Source organism: Martes martes (assembly GCF_963455335.1).
Source record: "Martes martes genome assembly, chromosome: 4".
Classification (NCBI taxonomy): domain Eukaryota; kingdom Metazoa; phylum Chordata; class Mammalia; order Carnivora; family Mustelidae; genus Martes; species Martes martes.
The window spans coordinates 129,539,941-129,567,408 of NC_137891.1; the positions used below are offsets into that span (position 1 = coordinate 129,539,941).

General features: G+C 37.3%; 1 protein-coding gene across 1 annotated transcript in view; it reads left to right on the forward strand.

The window, feature by feature from the left end:
- Window positions 1–27,468, forward strand: part of SLC44A5 (solute carrier family 44 member 5) — a gene marked incomplete at both ends in the record, with an annotated part of 379,734 nt that overhangs the window by 266,529 nt on the left and 85,737 nt on the right. The window contains one exon of the mRNA XM_080802269.1: window positions 19,628–19,712. Coding sequence (XP_080658395.1) covers window positions 19,628–19,712 — 85 coding nt within the window. The remainder of the gene's footprint in view (window positions 1–19,627; window positions 19,713–27,468) is intronic.

Sequence of the window (27,468 nt, forward strand, 5' to 3'; positions counted from 1 at the left end):
GTTAGGGGCCTTGATGTGCAAGTGATTTATAGATTGGTGGCAAAGGATTAAAGGAAGGCCATCATGGGTCCCCTGCACTCTCCAGTAGACTGAAAGCACCAAGTAAAGAAAGGAGGAGGCTTTGCATCATTCAGTCTTAAATCCGTCCTAGAATGACGTAGAGAATAAACAAAGGAGCTAAATTAATAACTAAATGTGGTCAAACTTGACTCCATCATTTCTGGTGTTACAGTATATGGGGTAACAATATGGTGTTATGTGTACTTTGCTATTCATTGCTTCAGGAAATCCAGCATATCATTCTCTTCCCTAACTTGGACTGACCCCAAATGCCAAGGAGGGTGAAGTCTTACTTCTGGTGTCTAGGTGGAAAGAGAGACCTTAGAGTCTACTGGAGCGCTAACATTTCTGTTGGTGCCATTTGGTATCCTTTCTCAGTCAATTGCTCATCTGGATCCTTCAACTACTATAGTGGTTTCCTACGCTAGGATCCAAAAATAGAGCCTATAGGTCTTTATACAGTGCTCAGCCATTTCTCCCTGAAGCACTACTAGTGTCTGAATGCAGCCCCTACTCTTGGACCCTAGTATTCAGCCTAGGGGACCAACTCAGTCTCTGCCTTCATGACGAGTTCCCTTTTGGAGTATTTGTATTCCTTTTGGCCTTCAGACGTAGTTCAGGATCATTCTTACCTGTCATAAATTGAAATCTCAGTAAGGTTTGAGTTCTTGTCCATTTCTCATGAAGAAAGTTGATCTTCCCCATCCCAAGGAATGCGGGAAAAAAAGGAGAAACCATGTTTTCCTAACTGAGAAATCACTCAGGTGAGCTTCTGAAGAGCAGAGGTAATTCCGAGGTGACTTTGATTCTGTCTATACACAGAAATAGTGAAGTTTATCTTACTAATAAATAAATGTAATATAAATATGAATTATGCCTCACCAAGCATCCTGTTACAGTTTGTGATCTTGATGGTATGATCCTAATGTTCACGGTAAGGGGAAACTGGTGATGGACAGCGGCTCTGACAGGATATCCCACTATGCTTTTAGTCTACCCTAAAACTAAAACGTGCCTTCCTATCAGATCACAGCTTGGAAACATTGTTTTAGCAAGAAATTTGAAGAATTCTAGTTCCTTTATTTTTAAAATTGTTCTAGTAAACTTTATCTTTTTTTTTTAAGGTTTTTCTTTTTCAAATGTTAGTTCCAGTATAGTTAACATGCAGAGTTATATTAATTTTGGGTATACAAGATAGTGATTCAACAACTCTATAAATGACTCAGTGCTCATTATAAGTGTACTCTTAATCCCTTTCATTTATTTCACCCATCTTCTCTCCAGCCTCCCCTCTGGTAACCATCAGATTGTTCTCTATAGTTAAGTCTGTTTCTTGGTTTGTTTGTTTTTTTCTTAAATTCCCCATGTGAGAGAAATTATATTTGTTTTTCTCTGACTGACTTACTTCACTTAGCAGTCTACTCTCAACACTCATGTTTTAAAAATGGCAACATTTCTTTTTTTTATGGATCAGTAATATTCCATTTTGTGTGTGTAAGCATATATGTGTATGCTTGTGTGCGCGCGCATGCACGCATACCACTTCATCCATTCATTCATGGACAGGTAGCTTCCATAATTTGGCTATTGGAAATAATGCTGCAGTAAACATAGGGATGCATATATCTTTTCAAACTAGTGTTTTCATATTCTTTGAAATATGAAATATCCAGTTGTGGAATTACTGGATCATATGGTAATTCTATTTTTAATTTTTTGTGTAACCTACCTACATACATACATACATGCATTCCACAGTGACTGTACCAGTTTACATTCCCATGAACAGTGCATGAAGTTTCCTGTTTCTCCATATTCTGGCCAAGAAACTTGTTGTTCCTTGTGTTTTTGATTTTAGCCATTCTGACAGGTGTGAGGTGATATCTCATTGTGGTTTTGATTTGCGTTTTTCCTGATGATTAGTGATATTCAGCATCCTTTCATGTGTCTGTTGGCCATCTGTACATCTTCTTTGGGGAAAAGTCTGTTCATGTCTTCTGCCCATTTTTAAATTAGATTTTTTTGGGGGGGTGTTGAGTTGTATGAGATCTTTATATATTTTGGATACTAACTCCTTTTTAGATATGTCATTTGCAAATATCTTCTCCCATTCAGTAAGTTGCCTTTTAGTCTTGTTGATTTTTCCCTTTGCTGTGCAGAAGATTTTTATTTTGGTATAGTCCCAATAGTTTGTTTTTGTTTTTATTTCCTTTAGGAGACATATCCAGGAAAATGTTGCTATGGCAATGTCAAAGAAATTACTGCTTGTGCTCTCTTCTAGGATTTTTACAGTTTCAGATTTCACATTTAGGTCCTTAATCCATTTTGAGTTTATTTTTGTGTATGGTGTAAGAAAGTGGTCCAGTTTCATTCTTTTGCATATGGCTAACCAGTCTTCCCAAGCTATCTGTTGAAGAGACTGTCTTTTCCCATTGCAAATTCTTGCCTCCTTTGTCAAAGATTTGACCATGTAATCATGGATTTATTTCAGGGTGCTCTATTCTATTTCATTGATCTGTGTGCTTATTTTCTTGCTAGTCTCATACTGTTTTGATGCTACAGCTTTGTAGTACATATTGTAATCTGGGATTATGATACCTCCAGCCTTTTCTTTTTCAAGATTGTTTTGGCTGTTGGGGGTCTTTTGTGGTTCCATACAAATTTTAGGATTATTTGTTCCAGTTCTGTTAAAAAAAAAATCTGTTGGTAGTTGTATAGGGATTGCATTAATCTGTAGATTGTTTAGGGTAGTATAGACATTTTAACAATATTTGTTGTTCCAATCCATGAACATAGAATTTCTTTCCATTTGTACTGTCTCTAGTTTCTTTCCTCAGTATTTTATAGTTTTCAGAGTACAGGTCTTTCACCTTCTTGGTTAAGTTTATTCCTAGGTATTTTATTATTGTTGGTGAAATTATAAATGGGATTATTCTCTTAATTTCTCTTTACTTCATCATTTGTGTGTAGAAATGCAACAAATTTCCATATTGATTTTGTAACCCATGACCTTACCGAATTTATTAATCAGTTCTAGTAGTTTTTGGCAGAGTCTTTATGGTTTGCTGTATTTATAGTATCATATCATCTGCAAATAGTGCTGCTTCCTTACCATTTTGGATGCCTTTTATTCTTTGTCTGATTTCTGTGCTAGGACTTCTAGCACTATGTTGACTAAAAATGGTGAGTGGACATCCTTGTCTTATTCCTGATGTTAGAGGAAAAGCTCTCAGTTTTTCAGCATTGAATATGATGTTAGCTGTGGGTTTTTCATTTATGGTCTTTATTACATTGAGGTATGTTCCCCCCCAAACCTATTTCTTTGAAAGTTTTTACATGAATGGGTGTTGGATGTATAACATCTTTTTCTGCATCTATGGAAATGATCATAGGGATTTTCTTTTCTTGATGTATGTATGTATCATGTTGATTTATTTGCAAATAATGAACCACACTGCATCCAAGGAACAAATCCTCTTTGATCATGGTGAATGGCTTTTTAAAAATGTATTGTTGGATTTAGTTTGCTAATATTTTGTTGAGGATTTTGCATCTATGTTCCTCGGAAATATTGGCTGATAGTTCTCTTTGTATTGTCTTTATCTGATTTTGTATCAGGGTGAATCTGGTCTCATTGAATGAATTTGGAAGCTTTCCTTCCTCTTCTGTTTTTTTGGAATAGTTTGAGAAGAATAAGTATTGCCTCTTTAAATGTTTGGTAGAATTCACCTATGAAGCCATATGGTCCTGTACTTTTGTTTATTGGGAGGTTTTTGATTACTGATTCAATTTCATTGATGGTAGCAGTCTGTTCATATTTTATATTTCTTCCTGATTTAGTTTTGGGATGTTATATGTTTCTAGGAATGTACCCATTTCTTCTGGGTTGTCCAATTTGTAGGTATATAGTTTTTCATAATATTTTCTTTTAATCGTTTGCATTTCTGTGAGATTGTTGATTTCTTTTTCATTTCTGATTATGTTTAAGTCCTCTCTCTCTTTTTCCCTTTTTCTCCCCCCTCCCTCCCTTCCTTTGGATGAGTCTGGGTGTAATCTTATCCATTTTGTTGATCTTTTCAAAGAACTAGCTCCTGGTTTCACTGATTTGTTCTTTTTTTTTTTTTTAGTTTCTATTTTGTTTATTTCTGATCTAATCTTTATTCTTTCTTTCTGGCTTGGGGCTTTATTTTTCTTTTTCTTGCTCCTTTAGATGTAAGGTTAGGTTGTTTGAGACTTTTCTTTCTTCTGGAGGTAGGCCTGGATTGTTATAAACTTGCCTCTTAGAACAGTTTTGCTGCATCCCAAAGACTGAACCATTGGGTTTTCATCTGCATTCATCTTCGTATATTGTTTGATGTCCTCTTTGACTTCTTGGTTGACCTGTTCATTGTTTAGTAGCATGTTATTTATCCTCTATGAATTTGTATTCTTTCCAGCTTTTTTCTTGTGGTTGACTTCTAGTTCCACAGCATTGCTGTCAGAAAGAAGCATGTTATGACTTCTGTCTTTTTGAATTTGTTGGGGATTGTTTTGTGGCCTAATATGTGATCTATTCTGGAGAATGTTCCATATGCACTTGAAAAGAATGTGTAGTCTGCTGTTTTAGGACAGACCGTTCTGATGTATCATTTAGATCCATCCATCTTGTCCAATGTGCCGTTCAAAGCCACTGTTCCTTGCTGATTTTCTGTTAGGGTGATCTATCCGTTGATATAAATGGGGTGTTAAAATCCCCTACTATTATTGTATTACAATTGTTCATTTCCTTTGTTATTAGCTGCTCTGTGTACTTGAGTGCTCTCATGTTGGGTGCATAAATATTTACAATTTTTCTATCTTTGTGTTGGATTGTTACTTTTATAATTATATACTGTCCTTCTTTGTCTCTTGTTAACAGTCTTTGTTTTAAAGTCTATTTTGTCTGATGTAAGAATTGCTACCCCAGCTTTCTTTTCACTATGGTTGCATAGTGATTGCATATTCAATGGAAGCATATTCAGTGCTTCTTATCTCTTCACTTTTAGTCTGCATGTGTGTTTAGGTCTGAAATGAGTTGTAGGCAGCATATAAATGGGTCTCGCTTTTCTATCCATTCTGTTACCCTATGTCTTTTGATTAGAGTATTTAATCCATTTACATTCCAAGTAATTATTGAAAATTATGTACTTGTTGCCATTTTGTTACCTGCTTTATGGTTGTTTTTGTAGTTCTCTGTTCCTTCTCATACTCTCTTTCATGGTTTATTCGCTGTCTTTGGTGATATACTTGGATTCCTTTCTATTTGTTTTTTGCTTCTCTATTACAGGTTTTTATTTGTGGTTGCCATTAGGTTCATCTTATGCATATAGTAGTCTGTATTAAGTTGATGGCTTAAGTTTGAATCAATTATTTTCTCCTTTCCCCTGACCCCCCCATTTTAATTATACGGTGTCATACTTTATATTCTCTAATTTTGTGAATCCCTTTACTGATTTTTATAGGTATACTTAATTTTACTGCTTTTGTGCTTCCTACTTTTCTTGCTTCTGTTTATGGTCTTTCCTTTCCATTCATAGAGTCCCCTTTAACATTTCTTGTGGGGCTGGCTTAGTGGTCATGAATTTCTTAAATTTTTGTTCACCTGGGAAACCCTTTATCTCTCTTATTCTGAATGATAGCCTAGCTGGATAGAGTATTCTTGGTTGCAGGTCTTTTTCTTTTAGCATTTTGAATATACCACGGCACTCTCTTCTTGCCTGCAAAATTTCTGCTGAAAACTCAGCTGATAGGCTTCTGGGGTTCCACTAATATGTAATTGTCTTTTTTTCCTCTTGCAACTTTTGATATTCTTTATCACTTTTTTTTTGCCATTTTTCTTTTTTTTTAATTTAAAGATTTTATTTATTTATTTGACAGAGAGACAGAGAGAATGAGAGAGAGAGAGAGAGCATGAGTGGAGAAAGGTCAGTGGGAGAAGCAGACTCCCTGCCGAGCAAGGAGCCCGATGTGGGACTCGATCCCGGGACTCCAGGATCATGACCTGAGCCGAAGGCAGTCACTTAACCAACTGAACCACCCAGGTGCCCCTTTTATTTTGCCATTTTAATTACTATATGTCCTGGTGTGGATCTCCTTGGGTTGATTTAATTGGGGCTTCTCTGCCTTTTGCATCTGGATTTCTGCTTTCTTTCCCAGATTTGGGAAGTTTTCACCTATTTCCTCAAATAAATTTTCTGCCCCCTTTTCTGTCTCTTCTCTTTCTGGGGTCCATATAATGTAAATATTATTTTTGGTGGTGTCACTAAGTTCCCCAAGTCTATTTTCATTTTTTATTTTATTTTTTTCTCTCTCTCTCCTATCAGTCAGATTGCTTTCCATTACTCTGTCCTCCAGGTCACCGATCTGTTTCTCTGCTTCCTCTAGTTCTACTATTTATTCTATCTCTATATTTTTAAATTTAACTATTGTTTCTTTGTCTCTGATTGGTTCTTTATGTTTTCTGTCTCTTCGTTGAAGTTCTCAATGGTCTAAAGCCCATTGAGCATTTTTGTGACCATTACTTTAAATTCTCAATCAGGCATATATAATAATTACCCCCATTACATGTGGGTCTTTTCTCACATCCACTGAGTATTTTTGTGACCATTACTTTAAACTATCAGGCGTATATATTAATTATCTCCATTACATTTAGCTCTCTGGCTATGATTTTTTTCCTGTTGCTTAATTTGGGACAAATTCCGCTGTCTCCTCATTTTATGTAACTGCCTGTTTCTGTGTTAGGAAAGTCAGCTATGTCTCCTACTGTTGACAGCCACGGCCTTATCAAAAAGAGGTCCTATAGTGCCTTGCAGTGTCATGTCCCTTGTTCACCAGAACCTGGTGCTTCAAGGGTATCTCCTGTGTGTGTTGCATGCACCCTACTATTGTGGCTGAGCTACATTTACCTGTAGGCTACTTGTCTGCAATGACTCTTTGTTGTGACCAGCATTTGATACCTGTGTTGTTAATGGGCCATTCTGGGACCACTGTGCTTGAGTTGAGTTAGACAAGGTGTTTGCTAGAGTTGAGGTAGCAACAAACTGCAGTCTGCTTTTCTTGTATTGTCCCCTGAGAAGTTTTTATTAATGGGATGGGGGAGGCTGCAGTCAGATCAGGTATCTTTCCCCAGCCCCCTACTGGAGCCCCAGTCAGTCTGGTGCTTGTGGTTATCTTTCCCTCTTCCTGGTTTAGAGACTCTTTGAATTGTACTGGCCTCTGTCAGGGCTACTTGCACACTGCCAGGTTTGTGGCACTGCCTTAGATGTTCTCTGGCCAAGGGTGTATGGGAAAGCACAGGTCCACAGGTGAATGTGGGGGCACAGCATGTGGTGCCAGCAATGTCCTCACTGGTCTACTTCTGGAGTGGACCTGCAACTGCCTGGGAGAATTTCTGCAGAGGCCAAAGAGGATGGAGGGGGCAGATCTATAGAAACCCACAGGGGTGGGCACACTGTTACCAATTTAGGTGAAAAGTGTTCAGGCTGCACTGGTTCCTGCAGGTGTCTGTGTATTTAGGTTGGCATTGGAGAAGGAAAACGGCACCTGCCAGTTCCTTTGTTCTTGAAGTCTCCCAAAGATCCCTGCCCCTCCAGCACCAGCTCTAAGATTAGTGAATACATCTCCATTTCCTATGCCCCAGGCATTTTATAAAAATGCTGCTTCTAGGGGCACCTGTCTGACTTAGTTGGTAGAGGATACAACTCTTGATCTCTAGGTTCTGAGTTCAAGCCCCATGTTGGGTGTAGATATTACTTAAAAATAAAAATCTTACAACATAGGTGCAGCACTTTTTTTTTTTTTTTAATTTAAATCTCAGTAGGGTTGTTTGTTGTGCTGTCTCTTTAACGGTGGGAACTCTGTGTTTTGTGGCCCTTCAGCTTTCCTAGAGCCAAGTTGCTGATTTTAAATTTCCAGGTGTTAAGCCCCATGATTATAAGAACTTGCAAAGTTAGGCCCCTTTGGTGTTCAAAGCCAAATATTATGGGTATTTGTATTCCAAGTGCAGGCCCCCTGCTAGGAGTGCAAGGTTCTGTTTCTTTTCCCTCCTTGTGCCTGTGGCATCCCTCTCTTCTGTGGGCAGTCCTGTTGGTCCGTTTAGCTCCCAACTGCATTTCCACCCTTCTTACACTCTGGATGTGGTCTCTTCTCTATATGTAGTTGTGGAGAGTCTATTCTTCCAGTTTCTGGGTTGTTTTCTGGATGTTTACACTGTTGTGGTTGTTATCTAGTTGTATACATGGGACGAGGTGAGTTTAGGGTCGTCCCCATTCTTTTTCCCAAAAGTCAAGTAATCTTTTATTAGGAAAAATTTATTATATTTATAATTAACCAAAATCAGTTTTAAATGTCTTTTTTCAATCTTTACAAATATGTAAATATTTTGTAAATTAAACTAGATACCTAAACTTCCTCTTGTTTAGGAATTCTTCATTTTAAGAGAGATAGCACCTAGTTTTGTTACTTGAACAGATTTTTTTAGTGTTTTGGTGAGATTTTTTTCTGTTTGTTATATTTTGCTGAATGCGTGCATTCTCGATCTTTTTAAGTAGAATATTGTTAGCATGAGAGAGACTGATTTGTGCTCAAGGACATGACCTGAAGCTCACCATTGGGTGGAAGAGGCCACCTGTGAAATGGTAGACAACATTTTTCTTATCCAGTCAACTGAATATAGGGCTGCTTCCAAAAATGTTTCTACAGCAGAAGTGTCATCAACACAGATTTTCAAATTTGGTATCATGTGTCCTATTATCTGCTTCATTGCATTTGTAAATTGCTTGTGTTAAAAAGCCATAAGCACAATTTGGCAGGCCTGTTTCTCACATATTAAGACAGTTAAAATGTACCTTTAAGGGATACAAAATAATGATTTGAAAGCCAACATTCCCAACCAGCAAGTGTTTAGGGAATGCCTTAGCTGCCCCAAACAGATTTGTAGTTAATTTTTAAGTGTCAGTGCAAGCAGTTGGTCTAATCACGTTTTCTCCTTGACAGAGGGCTTTTTAATGGCTGCAACTTCTGACTCAACCCTAGAGCACAACAGGCACATGTTTTGCAAATGTTGGAAATGAAAGATAATACTAGATAATAATGCTTGCTCCTGGTACTTCAATAACATGCATATCCTTGATAGGAGTGAAAGGATAATTTACTTGAATAAAGCTTTTACCCATCTCTTACCAGTGTTTGCTTATCTGCTATGAATTACCCAAATAGGAGTGTTTTACAAATAACTTCTCTTTCTCTATATGCAACACACACACACACACACACACACACGAATGTACCAATTTTGCTTAAAGTGGTCTTTCAAAGTTATTTCTAAAGCCGAAAATTAAGGGGAGTAGGCAATTGATCTAGATTTGTATCAATTGCTGTGTCACTTTGTCATTTAGTTTTATTCACCAATACAACCCAGAGAGTTTAATTCTAGAGCCTGTGCTCTTAACCACCATACTATAGTGACTTTTATTTAATGAAGAAGAAGATAAGAAATCTTTTAAGTAATAAAGGTTACTAAGAAAGGGGACTGACCAGAACCCCATGATAGTCTCCTAATGCTTTTCTCTCTCTCCTTCTCTTCCCTTCCTAATTTCACACATAGAGTTGGGCTTAAAACAGCAAGTGTCAGGGGAATAAGTGGAAAGCAGGTATTCTTCGGCAAGCAAAAGCCATGAATAATCTAATAGATTTGGTCTTAACTCTATGGGACTGAGTGTGTGTTCACTTCACTGCGCTGTCATTGTCTACATTCCGTGGTTGTTTGCAAAATTAGCCTCTAATAAGTATACACTAAAAAGGGGAGCACAGTCTTTATGCTAATAGACACTTACTAATATAGGCTTGATTTTTTTTTTCCTTCAGTTAATGCTCATCCTATAGAGTAAAAAAAATTATGTCAGACAGTATCTCATTCTTTGGGGGTTTTTGGCCAGGAAGACCTCAAATGATTTCATGGATCTTTCAAAAAAGATGTATTTATTAGTAGACATTAATGAATATTACATGGAGAATTTTCAGATGTAATAAATTACACCAATTTTCAAGAATGATGAGAGCTCTTCCTTCATATAAAACAAGGGGTGTTGCCAATTATGGAACTACAATTAAGCAAACACCAAGATGAGTGAATATGTGATGACCTTGAGGTTTTTCAAGGAAAATTTGAATAGGAAGAGAACAGAGCTTCTGCTGTGGATTGTATGCTGGCACTGATAAACATATTATGCTAAAACCATCTCTCTGTAGTTCATATAGAAAGTAACCTAGGATACTGCCTGTCTATTCACATCTGAACCGTGAGTCAGCCTGTGTGTGCACCACACTGCTTTCCTTTTCCTTTGCAGTACCCATCACGCCCCTCCTAGGGACTTCGTCCAGGTGTCCATCTAACGGAAGCCTCTTTGTGCATCCATTCATTTCTCAAGTCTCAGCTCCTGCATTACCTCTTCAAAGACATCATCCCTGACCTCTTTCATTTGGTCATTGGCTTCTATGAATCCTTCTTTTTGTACCATTTTTGCTCATTTGCAGTGCTTGTCAGAATTATAATTTTATGTTTGTGTGATTCACTCATTAAGATCTCTTTCCCCCAATAGACTTTAGGCTCAGAGAACAAGGACACATAGCAGGCACTCAAAAAATATCTGTAGAAAGAATGAAGAATGAATAAATTTCTGTCATTATTTCCAACTACTTCCTTACCTTAAAAAAAAACAACCCTCCTTTTCCAATGTGAATCAAAACCTTTAAACAGGTTATGAATGTGATAGATCAACATTACCTAGAAAACTAGAAAAAGTATATTAAAGTAAACAGCATAGAGTCAGACTTGCTAATAAAGAAAACAACAAAGATGTAAAAAGATTTATTTAGTTTCTTGGGTATTTGGTTGTTTTCCCATTTTCTTTCAATGCTTTGTCTATTTTTTTTTCAAAGATTTCTTAAAAATATGCATTTCCCACTTTTACCTCCTACTGTCACCCCTTCCATTTCAGACTCTGAAGTTTAGAATGTGTGTCTTTCTTCTTTCTGCTCTTTTCTCTTGCTCCTCTATGTGGCACTAAATTCTGACAAAAGAAAATCTGAAATCTTATACCTCTGGTTATTTTGTTTACTCTTTTGTTTTTAATAATGTTCTAAATGGGTTTTTTAAAAGATTTTATTTATTTATTTGACAGAGAGAGAGATCACAATTAGGCAGAGAGGCAGGCAGAGAGAGAGGGAGAGAGGGAAGCAGGCTCCCTGCTGAGCAGAGAGCCCAATGCGGGGCTCGATCCCAGGACCCTGAGATCATGACCTGAGCTGAAGGCAGAGACCTTACCCACTGAGCCACCTAGGCACCCCATGTCTAAATGTTTTGCTGATTGTATCTAAAGTTCTACCCTTGGGTAGGCTGGTCACTTATTCAGAATAGAGGCTGTGTATTTTTCTTTGTCCCCTCTAGTTTCCTTCTTTACTTGCTCTTCAGCCTGCTCTGTCCTCTGAGAAACTCACATATAACCCTAAGGATTACATCAACAAGTTCTCTTATCCTGCAGCTTCTGATATGGTTTGGTCAGTGGGAGGTATCAATAATAGATTGGAGGGTAGGAGAATGAGTTTGTGAAATGTATTTTTCTGGCTCTCTTCCTGGAAAGTCCTCTCAGGTTAGCTATACCTCTCTCCCTAAGGTTTCCAGTCTTGTCAGTCAGCGTTTCCATTTGGCTTCTCTTTCTGGATCCGGGTAACCTCTTCCCCCTTTGCCAGTTCAGTCATAGAAGTGAAAATGGCTCCCAATTGTTGCTAGCCTCTGGGTTCTGCATCAACTCTTATTTCCCATAACTCTACCCATATCTTTATTTACTAAACTCTCTACAATTTTCTGTGTGAATATAACATGTATTTCCTGCTAGGATCCTGCTGTACTCTAAAAAAATAACAACCCAAACTTGAAAGGTATTGCTTCCTAAGTAGTGCTTTAAATGGATCTTTGATAGGGTATTCAGCTGTTCATAAGGTTGGCTAGTTCAGGGTTGGTCGTCCACTACTGGCAAATTTGTCACATAAGCATTGTTAGGAGCCAAGTCAGCCTTTTTGGATAAAACTATGTTTTCAAAATTCCCACATAATCTTCATCCCTGTTGTCATGATTACTTTTCAACAAAATCATTAAATGAATGTCTTAACATTTAATCATTAAAAGATACCTACAAAAAAAAGATACTCTACAAAAGAGTCTTTACTCAGTAACCATATGAAACCTCAACATCTTCATATTCTAGGTCCATTTTGAGTTCAGTCCTTCTAGTTATTTCTCAAACTTCCTTGCCACCGATTGTCTAATATTTCTATTTTCAAGTCCATGATAATGTGGCCAAATTGTTGACTTCCATTTATGAATAAACAAGTAATTCAAGTCATTTCTTCTTCCAGTCAAAGTAGATAACCAGGAGCATTTCCCCTGATAGGTACCAACAGTTTCTCTGTAACCGTCTATAAATCTAGTTTAATTTTTTCCCCCAGTGAACTATCATAAGGTCCCTTTCATGAGTCACAGGTCCATGTTAAGACAGCGCCTCAAGAGTCAACACACTATTGTAAGCAGTATTTTTATGTAACTTTCTCGTGCCTTCATGACTTTCTCATGAATATACCACTTCTGCTCAATAATGGAGTGCTGTTGAGCACAGCTAACTTTAGGCTTGATGGATCAGATAACATCTAGTTTATGCTGGGCTTCTTATGTCATTGAGTGATCATTCAGGGTCCAGGAGCAACTTCTCAAAAGAACAATTATTTGCTTGAAACCACATGAATTTTCTCCAAAACCCTAGGGACCCCCAACTATGATTCTCTAAAAGACATTTTCCATAGGTTGCATACAGCATCCGGTTCTGACAGATATTTTGAGCACCATTGAGTACATTATGCCATACCTACTGGTAGATCTACATATACAGTAGAATTGATTGTGTCGAAAAACATTTTTTTCCCCTCTGGGTTTTGCTCAAATCTGGTAGGTGATTAGAGTTGTGCCTCTTTCTTAACAGAGAATGCAAGGTGCAGCAACTTATCTTTCACCTTAGAGGAGCTGTCTTACTGGACTCCTCAAATCTGTTTTAGAAGGCTTGCATTTTCCTAAGATTTATTTCCCATTCATTAGACGTAAGTCTTTTGGAAGCATTGAGATCACATGCTTTCTAGTATTCTCCAGATCTCAGGATGTCACCAACGTAAGGAATTTGTGTGGTGCCCTGTGGAATAAGAGTATCAAAACTCGGCAGACTAAATTGTGGCAAAGAGCTAGGATGTCCTAGGACCTTGAAGGAAGATAGTGAGATGCAATACTATCTCTTCCAGGTGAAAGCAAATTCCCTTGGTGTTCTCCACTTATTGGGAAAGGAGGAAAGGACCAGCTGCTGCATTCAAGGCAGCGGAGACCACTTTGATGTGTTCTAGTAAAGACTACAACCTGAAGAACAGTTAAAATTAAGGTTGTGACTTCATTAAGCTAAAGATAATTCTTAGCATTCTTCAGAAGCCATTCTCTTGCTACAATGGCTAATCATGATGAAATATAGTTTCCTTAGGGAGAATGTGTTAATTATGAAATAATATACTAAATATGAATGTGTTCATCTCTACATCCTCAGAGTCTTTATGTGCCTACCACAGTAAGTATGGCCCAATGAGTGAATGACTAAATGGATAGAAATGTGATAATTGACAATTCGGTGTGAATGAATGAGTGAATGGGAGTTTGATCATATTCTAGACTGGCACTTTAAAGCTTTTCATGCTAACTTTCTTTTAAGAATTAAGGTTAATAGGTATCAGGTGCTATATAATTGGTTAGGACCTAGGGAATATCTATATCAAGTTGAGGACTCCATGTATTAAATCATATAGTGAAGAAACAAAAATTACTAAAATCCTAGCAATTGTAGCTATGGGTTAAGAAACATAACAAAACAAATCAAATAGAAAAGAGGATTTAATTATTATGAATATTTAGATCGGAGAAGAGAAAATGATTAAATATTTCAAGTATATAAAATATTTTTAAAAGCTGTATAGTAATTGCTTCTTTATTGCTACATAGCTGATCACTCCATAAGGCAACAAATGTTTCTTATTTCACAGTGTCTGTGGTCAAGAATTGGGAACAGCTTCGCCAGGTGGCTTTGGCTCCAAGTTCATGGCTTCATGAGGTTTCAGTCAAGATTTAAGCCTAGGCTACAGTCAGCTGAAGGCTTGTTTAAAGTGGAGGATCAGGCTTTAAGATGGCTCACTTACATGAATGTTGGCAGGAAGCTTCACTACTCACAGACAGCTGGCAGTCATGTGGGCTTTCCTATAGGACTTTCTGAGTAACTCAAGCCCTAGAGCTAGTGATCAGAAGGAGAGCAAAGATGAAGCTGTGGATGCCTTTTATGACCTAATTTTGGAAGTCACCCAAATGTAATTTCTGCCACATTCTGTTCATTAGAAGCAAGTCACTAAGTCTAGTCCACACGGAAGAGATGGGGAATTATGCACCATCTCTAGAAGGAAAAACATCAAATAATTTATGGACCTATCTGAAAGTCATCATAGGTGGTGGTCAGCTGAATAAAAGTAAATGGTATCAAGTTATAAGAAAGAACATCATGATATATGCACCCCCATAAAATATGGAAGCAAAAAAGATAATCTGGGATATACATACATATGTATTTTTTTTTATATATTTTTGAGTGTGTGAATGAACATATAAACCAGTGGACCCCAACTGAAGCAGTACCACTGACTAGGAGGTCTTTCAAAAAATTTGGGTTGACTTTTTGATTGTCATAGTGTTTGAGGGGGATTGCTACTGGCATTTAGTGGATGGGAGCCAGGAAACATAGATGTTTTGCAATATCTGGGGTAGTTCTATACAACCAAGAATTGTCTCACTTACTGCCTGACTTCCTCATATCCCTCATGTAGATGACTACTCATTTTTAAGTCTTTGAATCTAGAACTTCTGTTTTAAAATTACAAATGTTATTTTTGCATGGTTTCAGTGAATACCAAGGGAATTTGAAGAGTGTAATTTTTTGTTAAAAATCACTAAAATTTATTCACTTAAGAAAATCATATCATTAACAACACACTTGTATTATTTAAGTCTCTTACATAGTAAGTACACCTACATATTCTTGTAGTTATAGCTATTACATTCAGTGATTCTATCTATAGGTGTGTGCAGCTAGCTTCATTCACTATCTTTTGGTTTAGCCACTTAAGCATTTGCATATTGATATGCATACTTTATAAACTATTTTTTATTTCTCATTTACATTACATGAGGACATGATATTGATATTTTAAAAGAAATTATGTACGTGGGTGAGTTTGTTATGTGTATTGTTTCAAAATTGTAAAAGGAACATGGCAAAATATTTATTACAAAAAGGATGCATGGGGTACGATGTGGTTGGAGAAGGACTGACCTGCAAATCTGAAGTTATGGCACTATTTTTTTTTAAAGATTTTAAAAATTATTTTTTAGAGAGAGAGATGTGAGTTGGGGGAAGGGTAGAAGGAGAGGGAAAGAGAGAATCTCAAGCAGACTCCCTGCCAAGCACAGAACATGATGCAGGGCTCAATCTTATGACCCCAAGATCATGACCTGAGCTGAAATCAAGAGTTGAACAATAGCCGAATGAGCTACCCAGGTGCCCCAACAAATCTCTGATGTAATGGCACTATTAATCAGCTTATATAACAAATCCTTGACATTTGTGGGGAAATATTTTAGAGCAGATCTATCTAGGAGCAAAAAATGTGAGTCATGTGTAATGTCAAATTTTCCAATAGCCATTGTTAAGAGAATAAAGAGAGATAAGTGAAAAATTAACTTTAATAATATATTGTATTTAATAATAACTATTATTTCAGATATGATCAAATAAAAATTATTGAAATTTTAATTCTTTTTTCTCTGCATACTGTCATTAAAATCTGATGTGTATTTTGTACTTCTAACATGTCTCAGTTCAGATAAGACACATTTAAGTGTTCAGTGGACTCAAGTGGCTAGTGGCTACCATATTGGACAGCAGATTCCAAAAAGTGCCATGAATAGAGAAATTCTAAGAAAGGGAGTAAAATGTGGCAGTCCCTTAGTTTGTTAACAGATAAAATGCTGTTGCTGCATGTCTCCATTTCCTCCTTTTTTTTCCCCTGTCAAATTCCTCCAGTGAAGGTGTGACAAGATGGGGACTTGATGGAGGAGATAAAACCAGATACACTTGGCTGAGGTGACTTGGTTGAACTGGTCCTTGCAGCTGCTAGCAAAGATTTGACGTTCCAGCTCAAGCACAGATGGTCGGCAACACAGCTTCTGTGCCAGAGTTTGCCAAGAGAGGTGTAACAGCGACTTCATATCACAGCCACCTGTCTCAGTTTAAAACTACAGAACCATGGAAGGGCATTCTTCCCTTGATAATTAAATCTTTGTCCCTTTCTTCTTTGTCCCCAGGCACCAGATCCCTCCCAACCAGATACTTGTCCTCTCCTGCCAAGTACAAAGTTTTTCTTTTCAAATGAAAGAGTTCCAAAATTACCTGTGACATCTCCTTTCCTACCATATGTGTCCAACATCCTGCTGATCCTCATCTAGCCAATATCCATGTAGTTTCCCACTGCTAACAAGCTCATTCCTAATTTATCCTCTAGCAGGCAGCATTACAGCTGCCTGGTGGTTAAAGCTTAAGCCTTAGACAGCAACAAACCTAACTTCAAGCACGGTTCATGCCACTGAAAACCATGACCCTGAGAAGTAAATAAAATTCTGAGGGGCGCTTGGGTGACTCAGTAGGTTATATGTCCGACTCTTGATGTTGGCTCAGGTCATGATCTTGGGATTGTGCAGTCGGGCTTACATGCTGGGCATGGAGCCTGCTTAGGATTCTCTCTCTCTCTGTCCCTCCCTGCCATCTCTTTACTGCAGCTCTGCTACAAAATCTGAGTGAAAATAACATCTGAGTGAAATAACATCTACCTTATAGAATTATTGCGAGACTCAAATGAGACAATGGATACAATACATTTAGCATAGAACTTGACCCATTGTAAGTAATTAATACATTGAAGCTCTTATCATTATACTGTTTCCTCAGTCTATAAATTCTTCCCTGCTCCTGGCTACCTGGTCCAAGTTCTAGTCATTTTTCAGTCTTTGCCAGGTTCAGCTCTTCTCTATGGCTTCGGTAAATTTTAAAGATTTTATTTATTTATTTGAGAGGGCATGAGTGCACATGGGCATGAGGGAGGGGCAAAAGGAGAGGGGGAGAGAGAGAATCTCAAGCAGACTCCTTGTTGAGGGTGGAGCCCAACTTGAGGTTCAATCTCACTACCCTAGATCATGACCTGAGCAGAATTTGAGTCCGATGCTAAACCAGCTGAGCCACTCAGGTACCTGCTTCTGCAAATTTTGTTGTCTCCTTTCCCTGTTTTTCTTGAGAAGTCTGATATAAACTATATTGGTATTGACTTCTAGTAAAGGACACATAGTTGTCCCTTAGTAAATTCTTTGGTTAATTGATGAAAAAGGGAAAGAAACTATGGTAGATTCTGCTAATGCCCCCCACAGCCCCTCCTTTCTTCTGGGTTTGCTTGCAGCTATGGTGGGCTATTTCACCATGCCCCCTAATAAGCTTGTTCTATGTGGTTCCTCAGAAGGTCCTTAACAGGATGGGGTCACCACTGCCCCCAACAGTACCCCACTTGTGAACATGCCTTTTGTTGGCTTTGCTTCCTTCCCTGTCTCATTCCCACTTACGCTTCCTAGAATTATCTCCTAAATTAACCTACCCACAGCAAAGTCCTTATCTCCGGGATTTACATCTGGGAAACCTAAAACAGGAACTAACGTTACCAAGTCTATATTGCATGCAAAGCACCATGTTAGGCATTATACTTTATTATCTTTTCATATTCTCAACATTCTTACGGGATTTGGTATTATTATGCCCATTTTGTAGCAACAAATTAGAAAGCTGAAACTAAAACAATTAAATGACTTGTTCAACATCATAAGTACATTAAGAAGCCAACCTAGCAATCTAAATACTTCTTTACATGCCATTTCTGAGTTAATATTTGTATAGGAAAGGAATAAAATATTTTAGGATAAAAGAAGAATATTGCAGGAAATAGGTAAAAGTGGACCTCTTAGTTTTAGTTAAAATGTGACTCCAAAAAAAGACATAAAAGCAGAGTATAATGAAATAGCATCCAGAGACATTGGCCACTGAATGCTTAGATGACATTTAAATGCTTTCTTTACAGTCCACTATCTTTGTTCTGGGAAATACAGACAGGAAGATAAGGCAGCAGAGGACTGCCTGAGTGAGTCAGATTTTATAAGACTGTATTAGAAGATGAAACCTATTTGGCTCTGTGACATTGAAGAAAGAACGAAACAAAGACTTTTCTGGGTACTTAGATAATAAAAGGAAAGACTTGGATGGATGAGAAAAATTATTGAGAAAAATTTCTCTTCCATATTAAAATTCTCATTCAGAATTGATTTTTTTTTATCTTCCTGAGTCACACAGGCCATGTACATAAGGGTGATTGAATTATTACATGAACTGTCAAATCCAATAAATGTGAGTAAGGAGATAGCTGGGCAACTGTTAAAGGAAGAAAAGGAAAAAGAGATAGGTTTTCCATACGCAGAGGCAAATGTTTTCAGATGGCTAGTGCATTTTCTAGATTTTCAGGAACTATATAAATCAAACTGAAAAAGTTAGAAACATTCAGTTAGAATTAGGTGGTACTATTTAGCTAATGCCTGTTACTTTCTGTCATTCTATATTTTCGCTGTCGGTCAAGTTCATGATTCTTGGAAAATAAAGGTGATGAATTTATATGATGTAAAGCCCAGCATTTTCTGAGAATATAGAATCAAGCCTTCAGTTTTCCTTAAGTTTGAGAACACTTGATATTTATACTAAGCTTTGAGATTATCTGACAAGATGTAGAAAAAGTCTTTATTATATATTGCCGCTAAAGTTGCTGATGTTTGCCTTTCATAATGGCACATAAAGTCATAAAGAACTAGTCAATGTGAATTGGGTACTACAGTTTCATTCGGTTGAATTTTTAAATGGTTTTCACTTATATATAATCCAAAAGAATTACATCATAATATTTACTGTAAATTTATTAGCTCTGCTATGAAGTCATTTAGTTTTAAGCCCTAGGAAAAAAGTGACTTCTAGCCAACCAAGCATTTGTAGTATGCCCTCTAATTCACATTCTAATAAATGTCATTTTCTAAGTGCATTACCTCAGGTTTTGGCTACAACCCAGATGAGTCCTGAGAGATTAAGAGAAATGTGTTTTCTGACTGATTCATCCATATTTTATTTTACTTTTCATTAAGAAATTACTCTTTGAAGAAAATCAATATCTCCTGTGACTGAGGGGAGAGGTTAGTGTGTTGCACTCATGCATTCTAATTTCTCAAATCAGACTGCCTTTAGTCAGCTGTCGCTGATAGAGTTTTTGTCCTTTCTTGTTCCTGCAGCCTGGGTACATGGAGACCCCAGGAGAGTGGCCTACCCTACAGACAGCAAGGGTCACTTTTGTGGCCAGAAGGGCACCCCCAATGAGTGAGTATGGCTGCCATTCCTTTGTCTGATATTACTGTCTAAGGGGGAGCCAAGAAATTGTAACTGAACCAGCGTGAGTTCACTCCTTGGTGAGTCTCAGGTAGAAACTACACCAGGTGAGTTGTCACACAAAGGAATTTTATTTGCACTAAATAACTTGATCACAGGAAATAAAGTTGTAACTCTCTGAGGAAGGATGAATGGGCTCCTTTTATTTAAGGTTAGGATGAATATTTAGATAGGAAAGCCTTGTCATCGTATGCAGAGGTAGGTATAAGGTCATACATGAACCTTAAAGAACTATGCCTAAAGATATATATATATGTATGTATATATACACACACACATATATATATATATACTTTTGAGATATGTATCATATGGTATGTAAATAAGGCTCATGCTCCATCTTGGGCAGAGATTTTAGTATTACGATGAAGTAAAGTTAATTGTGGGTCATTCCAGAGGTCACTCCATGGTCCATCTGTGCAGAAGTGAGTCAGGGTTTAGCTCAAACTGGCTTGGTGGTCTGGGCCACCGGAGCTCTTCCTCAGGCAGTCATTATTGCTTGAGGTATTTTCAATGTCCATCATGAGCCATTGTGCTCATGAGGTCCTTTGTCTGAGTTAAGAGCTAAGTTGGGAAGGAGAGCTTAAGGAAAATGTGGGACAAATGTTGGTGGGTACAAGCAGGTGAGCCGTAATGGCCAGGACTTGGGGTCTCGCTGGTGAGAAAATAATTTGTACAATAATCCTACTAGACTTCGTAGGAAGATTGAAATTCGAAAAGGAGTTTTTCCCACCAGTTTTTCTTAGAGACCTTTTATAAGCAATTGGGAAATTTCGTACTATATGACTTAGGACAAGTTGTCATTGTTATGCAGCATTTTATTAGAATGCATGAAGACTCTGCTTAGTAAAAGTATAATTATAGTGGATGAATTGGATGAATGATTTTTATCAGAAGCCATATTTTAAAATGCCTTATGAAATAGGCTTTTGGAAGGCTGAGTTCTGACTAGCTAAACAATACAGTTAGAATTGTTTTTGCCACAGTGCCTACTGACAAATCACTTCGCTTTTGAAAATGTGTGTCACCCAGAAGTCTTCAGTGAGTGGTGGGCTTTTCAGGGCTTCTTGGTTACCACAGATAATGGCTCTGACTAGCTGAAATAAAGGAGAATGTTCTATCAAATTCCTTTCTAATGTTAATCATAACAAAAGTTTCCAATTTCTGAAAGCAAGTTTTCTATTTCTTTACCTTAAAAAAACAAAATAACATAAATTTCACATTTTTAGAAACTCTCCTCTCCTTTCCCATTGGTCCATTTCTTTTCTGGCAATACCTGGGTTTTTACTAGATCTCCTGGTTCTTCATAGCTAAATCTGTTTCTATAAAAGTTGGCATTGAATAGGTAAAATACAAAAACAATAGCAGCCCTCACCTCTACCAAAAACAACAAAACTGTAAGTCCCAAAACATTTTTTGTGTGCTTTTGTGTGAATGTTTGTTGTGTTCAGTATGTTGCCCACCCATAACTTTGGAGCTTATTATTCCAAGAGATACAAATTTAAAAAATAGATTCAGGAAAGTATTAAAATTCACAGAGTAGAATTATTACAGATGATCGAGAGAAACTAGAAATTTGGGCGGGTGGGTGAGGATCAAATCCTTAATCATATCAGATTGAGTTTATGATAGAGGAGCAAACTCCTACAAAATTTCCTCGTTGCCCATTAGAGACTGGACTAAATCCTCATCTAGAGCGGTAATTCTTATTTTAACCTCAGTAACTCAGAAAATCCTAGATATTGCCAACAAAACTTTTACACTATGAAGGACAAAGAAAGCACCAGATGGTGTAAAAAAAAAAAATCATACAAATGTCTAAATCTCTAGTTCTTAAAATAGGCTATTTTTAAAAGGATCTGTGTAACAGTAAGTTTTCTAGATCTAAGCCAATGACCTACTTATTTCCAACAAAAATGGGATACTACAAATTGCAGCACCTAAAGATCATTCAAAGACAATCCTAGTGTAACACAGACATGTTCGTTAACATGTTATTTATAACAACAATATATTGGAAACTCTACAGATATCCATCAATGTGTGGATGATGATAAATTATGATGCCTCTAATGTAATGGAGCCATTAAAAATTATGTTTATGGGGTGCCTGGGTGGCTCAGTGGTTTAAAGCTTCTGCCTTCGGCTCCGGTCATGATCCCAGGGTCCTGGGATCAAGCCCCACATCGGGCTCTCTGCTCCATGGGGAGCCTGCTTCCTCCTCTCTCTGCCTGCCTCTCCGCCTACTTGTAATCTCTGTCTGTCAAATAAATAAATAAAATCTTAAAAAAAAATTATGTTTATGTTTTTAGGAGGTAATTCTGTTGATTTTTTCCTTTATAGTTTTTAGATTTTTTTATTGTTATGTTGGTCACCATACAGTAGTACATCATTAGTTTTTGATGTAGAGTTCCATGAGAAATTGTTTGGATATAACACCCAGTGCTCCATGCAATCTGTGCCCTCATTAATATCCATCACCCAGCTCACCCATCTCCTCAACGTCCTCCCTTCTAAAACCCTCAGTTTGTTTTCCAGAGTACATAGTCTCTCATGGTTCATCTTCTGCTCTGATTTCTCTCCCTTTGTTTTTCCCTTCCTTCTCCTAACGGCCTCCATGTTATTCCTTATGTTCCACAAGTAAGGGAAACCATATGATAATTGGATTTCTCTGTTTAACTTATTTCACTCAGTATAGTCTCCTCCAGTCCCATCCATGTTGATGCAAAAGTTGGGTATTCATCCTTTCTGATAGCTAACTAATATTCCATTGTGTATATAGACTGCATCTTCTTTATCCATTCGTCTGTTGAAAGGCATCTAAGCTCTTTCCACAATTTAGCTATTGTGGACATTGCTGCTATGAACATTGAGGTGCATGTGACACTTCTTTTCACTATATCTGTATCTTTGGGGTAAATACCCAGTAGTGCAATTGCTGGGCCATAGGGTAGTTGTATTTTTAATTTTTTGGGGAACTTTCACGCTGTTTTCCCAAGTGACTGCACCAACTTGCATTCCCACCAACAGTGTAAGAGGGTTCCCCTTTCTCCACAATGTCTCCAACCTTTGTTGTTTCTTGTTTTGTTGATTTTTGTTGATCCTAACTGGTGTAAGGTAGTATCTCAGTGTGGTTTTGATTTGAATCTCCCTGATGGCTAAGGATGATGAACACTTGTTCATGTGTCTATTAGCCTATTTTATGTATTCTTTGGAGAAGTGTATGTTCATGTCTTCTGCCCATTTTTTGACTTGATCATTTGTTTTGTGTTTTTGTGGGGGGGGGTATTGAGTTTGAGAAGATCTTTATAGATCTTGGGTATCAGCCCTTTCTCTGTAGTGTCATTTCCAAATATCTTCTATTCTGTAGGTTATCTTTTAGTTTTGTTGACTGTTTCTTTTGCTGCGCAGAAGGTTTTTGTCTTGATGAAGTCCTAATAGTTCATTTTTGCCTTTGTTTCCCTTGCCGTTGGAGAAGAGTCTTGCAAGAAGTTGCTGCAGCCAAGGTTGAAGAGGTTGCTGCCTGTGCTCTTCTCCAGGATTTTGATGGATTCCTGTTTCACATTGAGGTCTTTCATCCATTTAGAGTTTATCTTTGTGTAGAGTGTAAGAGAATGATTGAGTTTCAGTCTTCTGTATATAGCTGTTCAATTTTTCCAGCACCATTTATTAAAGAGACTGTCTTTTTCCCATTGGATATTTTTTCCGCTTTTTCGAAGATTATTTGACCATAGAGTTGATAGTCCATATCTGGGCTCTCTATTCTGTTCCATTGGTCTATGTGTCTGTTTTTTGCCAGTACCATACTGTCTTGGTGATCACAGCTTTGTAATATAGCTTGAAATCAGGCAGTGTGATGCCCCCAGCTTTGTTTCTCTTTTTCAGCATTTCTTTGGCAATTCGGGGTCTTTTCTAGTTCCATACAAATTTTAGGATTGTTTGTTCCAGCATTTTGAAAAATGCCGTTGTTATTTTGATTGGGATAGCATTGAAAGTATAGATTGCTCTAGGCAGCGTAGACATGTTAATAATGTTTATTCTTCTGATCCATGAGCATGGAATGTTTTTCTATCTTTTTGTGTCTTCTTCAATTTCTTTCAAGAGTGTGTTCTGTAGTTCCTAGAGTATAGATCCTTTACCTCTTTGGCGAGGTTTATTCCAAGGTATCTGATGGTTTTTGGTGCTATTGTAAGTGGAATTGATTCTCTAATTTCTCTTTGTACAGTTACATTGCTAGTATATAAGAAAGCAACTGATTAGTTTCTGGATTTTGTGTCATGACTAGAACTGCTTTCCTACTCTTGAAAATAACATTCACCTTTATTTCTCTAGTATTTTTGTGGTTCCCTTAATTTTATATTCAAATTTCTAATTTACTTGGAATTTCTTTTTTGTAAATGGACTGAAGTAGGAATCCAAATTTTTTCTAACTACAGATGCAATTATCTGAGAATAGTTGGTTGAGCAATATGTTTTCCCCACTGATTTCTGATACCATAATTATCATGTAATAATTACATAATACATAATAAATTTATATTTTTAAGCTTCTCAATTGTTTTAATTCTTATAATAAATGTATATTAATATGAAAATTTATGAAGAAGGTTTAAATGATTGTTAGTTTTTAATCGTAAGTGAAAATATTTATGAGAATGTCAGATTTCAATCACTTAAACAGTGTGGAACTATCATAGAAATAGGCAGAAAGAAGTAAATACATTTATAAATATAAATTTGGAATGTGATAAAGGTGGGATTTTGAATCAGTAACAAAGATGAATTGTTATATGGTACTGGATTAATGGAAATACTATTCAAAAATTAGGTATTTATCTCCTACCTTACACCAAAATGAATATTGAAACACTGAAGATTTTGTACATAAAATATACAATAAAAGAAGTAACAGAAGAAAACATAGAGGTATGTTTATAGAATTATGGGTAAGGAAGTCTATCTAAAAATATATTGCCACTGTATTGCCACTTAACTCATTGTATACAAAGTTAAAAGATAAGTGGCAGTCCAGAAAAAAATATTTTCAATGTATGTATCTAACAATGGGTCAATAGCTTTATTATATGAACTGCATGACAAAATCAAAGAGGAAAAGAATAATTCAGTATCAATGCTGGCAAAAGTCATAAACATAATAACATAGTCATAAACAAGTCATAAACAAAATAACATAATGGCCAGTAATCATATGAGGCACTGTACAACCACAGTTAAAGAAATGCAAATTAATACTTTTTTTGTTTATTAGGTTGTCAGATTTAAAACATTAAAATTTTACAGTGCTAATCAGAATAAGTGGGGAAAAAGCATCTAATTTTCTACTGTGGTAATGAAATACAATATATGAAATGAAATATAATATTTATCAAAACTGTGGTATCTAAATGTGGTGTCTCCCTCTCAGGAGATGGAATGGGACACACCAGGTGTGGGGTTACTATCAGGTGGAAGCCAGTGGCGCTGCAGTAGCAAGAATTCATCTGAGGCAGGGGCGCTTGGGTGGCTCAGATGTTTAGGCATCTGCCTTTGGCTCAGGTCATGATCTGCAGGTCTTGGGATCGAGCCCTGCATCAGGCTTCCTGATCAGTACGGAGCCTGCTTTAGGCTCCCTGATCAGTGGGGAGCCTTCTTCCCCCTCTCCTTCTGCCCCTCCCCCAGCTATTTATTGAATACACCTCAAGGGAGCGGCAGGCCAGACAGTAGAGGAGAGGTGATCTGCAAGGAAGGTAGTGGGTGGGGGCTGTTTTTAAAGGGGGAAGGTGAGGAGGTATGGAAACATGAACTTCCCTGTTTTGGTAACTGGCTGGTTGTAAGTGGCCCATGGGTTATCTAACCTATGGATCTTTTGAGGTGGGTCCCCTGATGGGCCTGTTGTATTCATTCAGTCAGGGTCACTTTGGGCCCTTCTGCCTTGATCAAGTTTCCATTGCCCAAGCCTATTGTCTAAAAGCAGCTTCTACGAAATACTCATCAAATTTGTATGTTATTTCTGATTCAGCAGTTTTCCTCCTAGAAACTTATCTAGTGGAAATTTGCATAAAATTTCCTAATGTTACAGTGATACAGGTACTATGAAATAGTAGTAATAAAGTGGGAACAGCCTACATGGCCAACAATAGAGATTAATTAAATAAATTATAGTACAGTCCTATGATAAAGTGTTGCATATTTACCAGTCCTAAAAATCTTGAACATAAACTGGTAAAATATTAAAATAACACACACACACATTTCTGTTGTAAAAGGAAATGCATCTATGTTAGGATGTGTAATTAATTTAAGAACCCCAAAGGAAATAGTCCAGGAAATTCTTGTTAGATTGTAACAGAGTATTTGTACTAAAGTTAGTGTCATGATGTACTTACAACAACTTTTAGATTCTCCGCTCTCAAAGACCTTCCTTATAACTAAGCTTAAATTTCGTGTTTAGAGATGGCATGATGATAATATTTGGGATGTAGAATTTGGCCATTTTGTGCTTTGTTTATCCTATGCCTAACCAAAAGGACTCTTGGAGAAGCACTGGAGTTTTCTAAAATGTTGACACAGATAAGACAGAGACCTCAAAGGAAAACAGAGTGCTCTGTTGATGTAACTTTCTCTGCCTATTGAGTTTCAGGGAAGTTATTCCTGATACTTGCATATGGTCCTGTTCTTTGGGATTTCCACTCAATTGATTTTGATGCCACCTTCTGGCTACTACAAAAACTTCAGCTTATAGAGGTGTTTTGAACATGGATGCAGCAGTTACCAAATCAGAGGGAAATACCATCCCCAGTATGTGATTCAGTTAGAGACACAGGTAAGATTAAGAGGCCAAAACTCTTCCGTTTCAGTTTTGGCATCTAAGTCAAGCAAGAAAACTTGTCTTCAGTTTACTGAAGAACCTCTCCTAAAATAGCAAGAAGTTCTCACCAATTTGTTGGAACACACTACAAGCCCAGATGTATTACTTGATTTAATTTAAAAAAATCTATATTGATATAATAGGTATAATATATGCATATAAAGATAAACTGAATATTTATGAAAAGCTTATAAAGGCAATAAAAGCAATGGTCTCCTGTCCTATGACTCCTTACCGACAATTTCATTCCAGAGACCCTCTCTTCTTTCTCTGGTTCACTTAGTGAATTCAGGCTGCTATAACAGAATACGATAGACTGGGTGGCTTGTGAATGACAGAAATTCATTTCTTACAGTTCTAGGGACTGGAAGTCCAAGATCAGGGTGCCAGTGTGGTCAGGCTTTTGGTGAGGGCCTGCTCCCCAGTGTGCAGACAGAAGTCCTCACTCTGCATCTTCAAATGGAGGAAGGGGCTAGAGAGCTCTCTGGGGTCTAAGAGCACTAATCCTGTTCATGGGGGCTCCGCCCACATGACCCATTCACCTCCCAAAAGTTCTGCCTCCTAGGATTATCACATTGGGGGTTAGGATTTCAGCATATGAATTTGTGGCTGGACACAGGCATTCAGTCTGTAACACTGGCCTTAGTTCTCTGGTGGTTTTTTGCATAGCTTTAAGCAATATGCTTACTCTTTTGTTCTGTGCTTTATTAATGTTAGAAAGTATGCATTAAAAAAAGTATCCATTGTCAGCCTGCTATGAAAAATGAAGATTTAACTCAGGATCTTCACCTGATCCTTTCCTCCTCCCTTGTTTGCAGT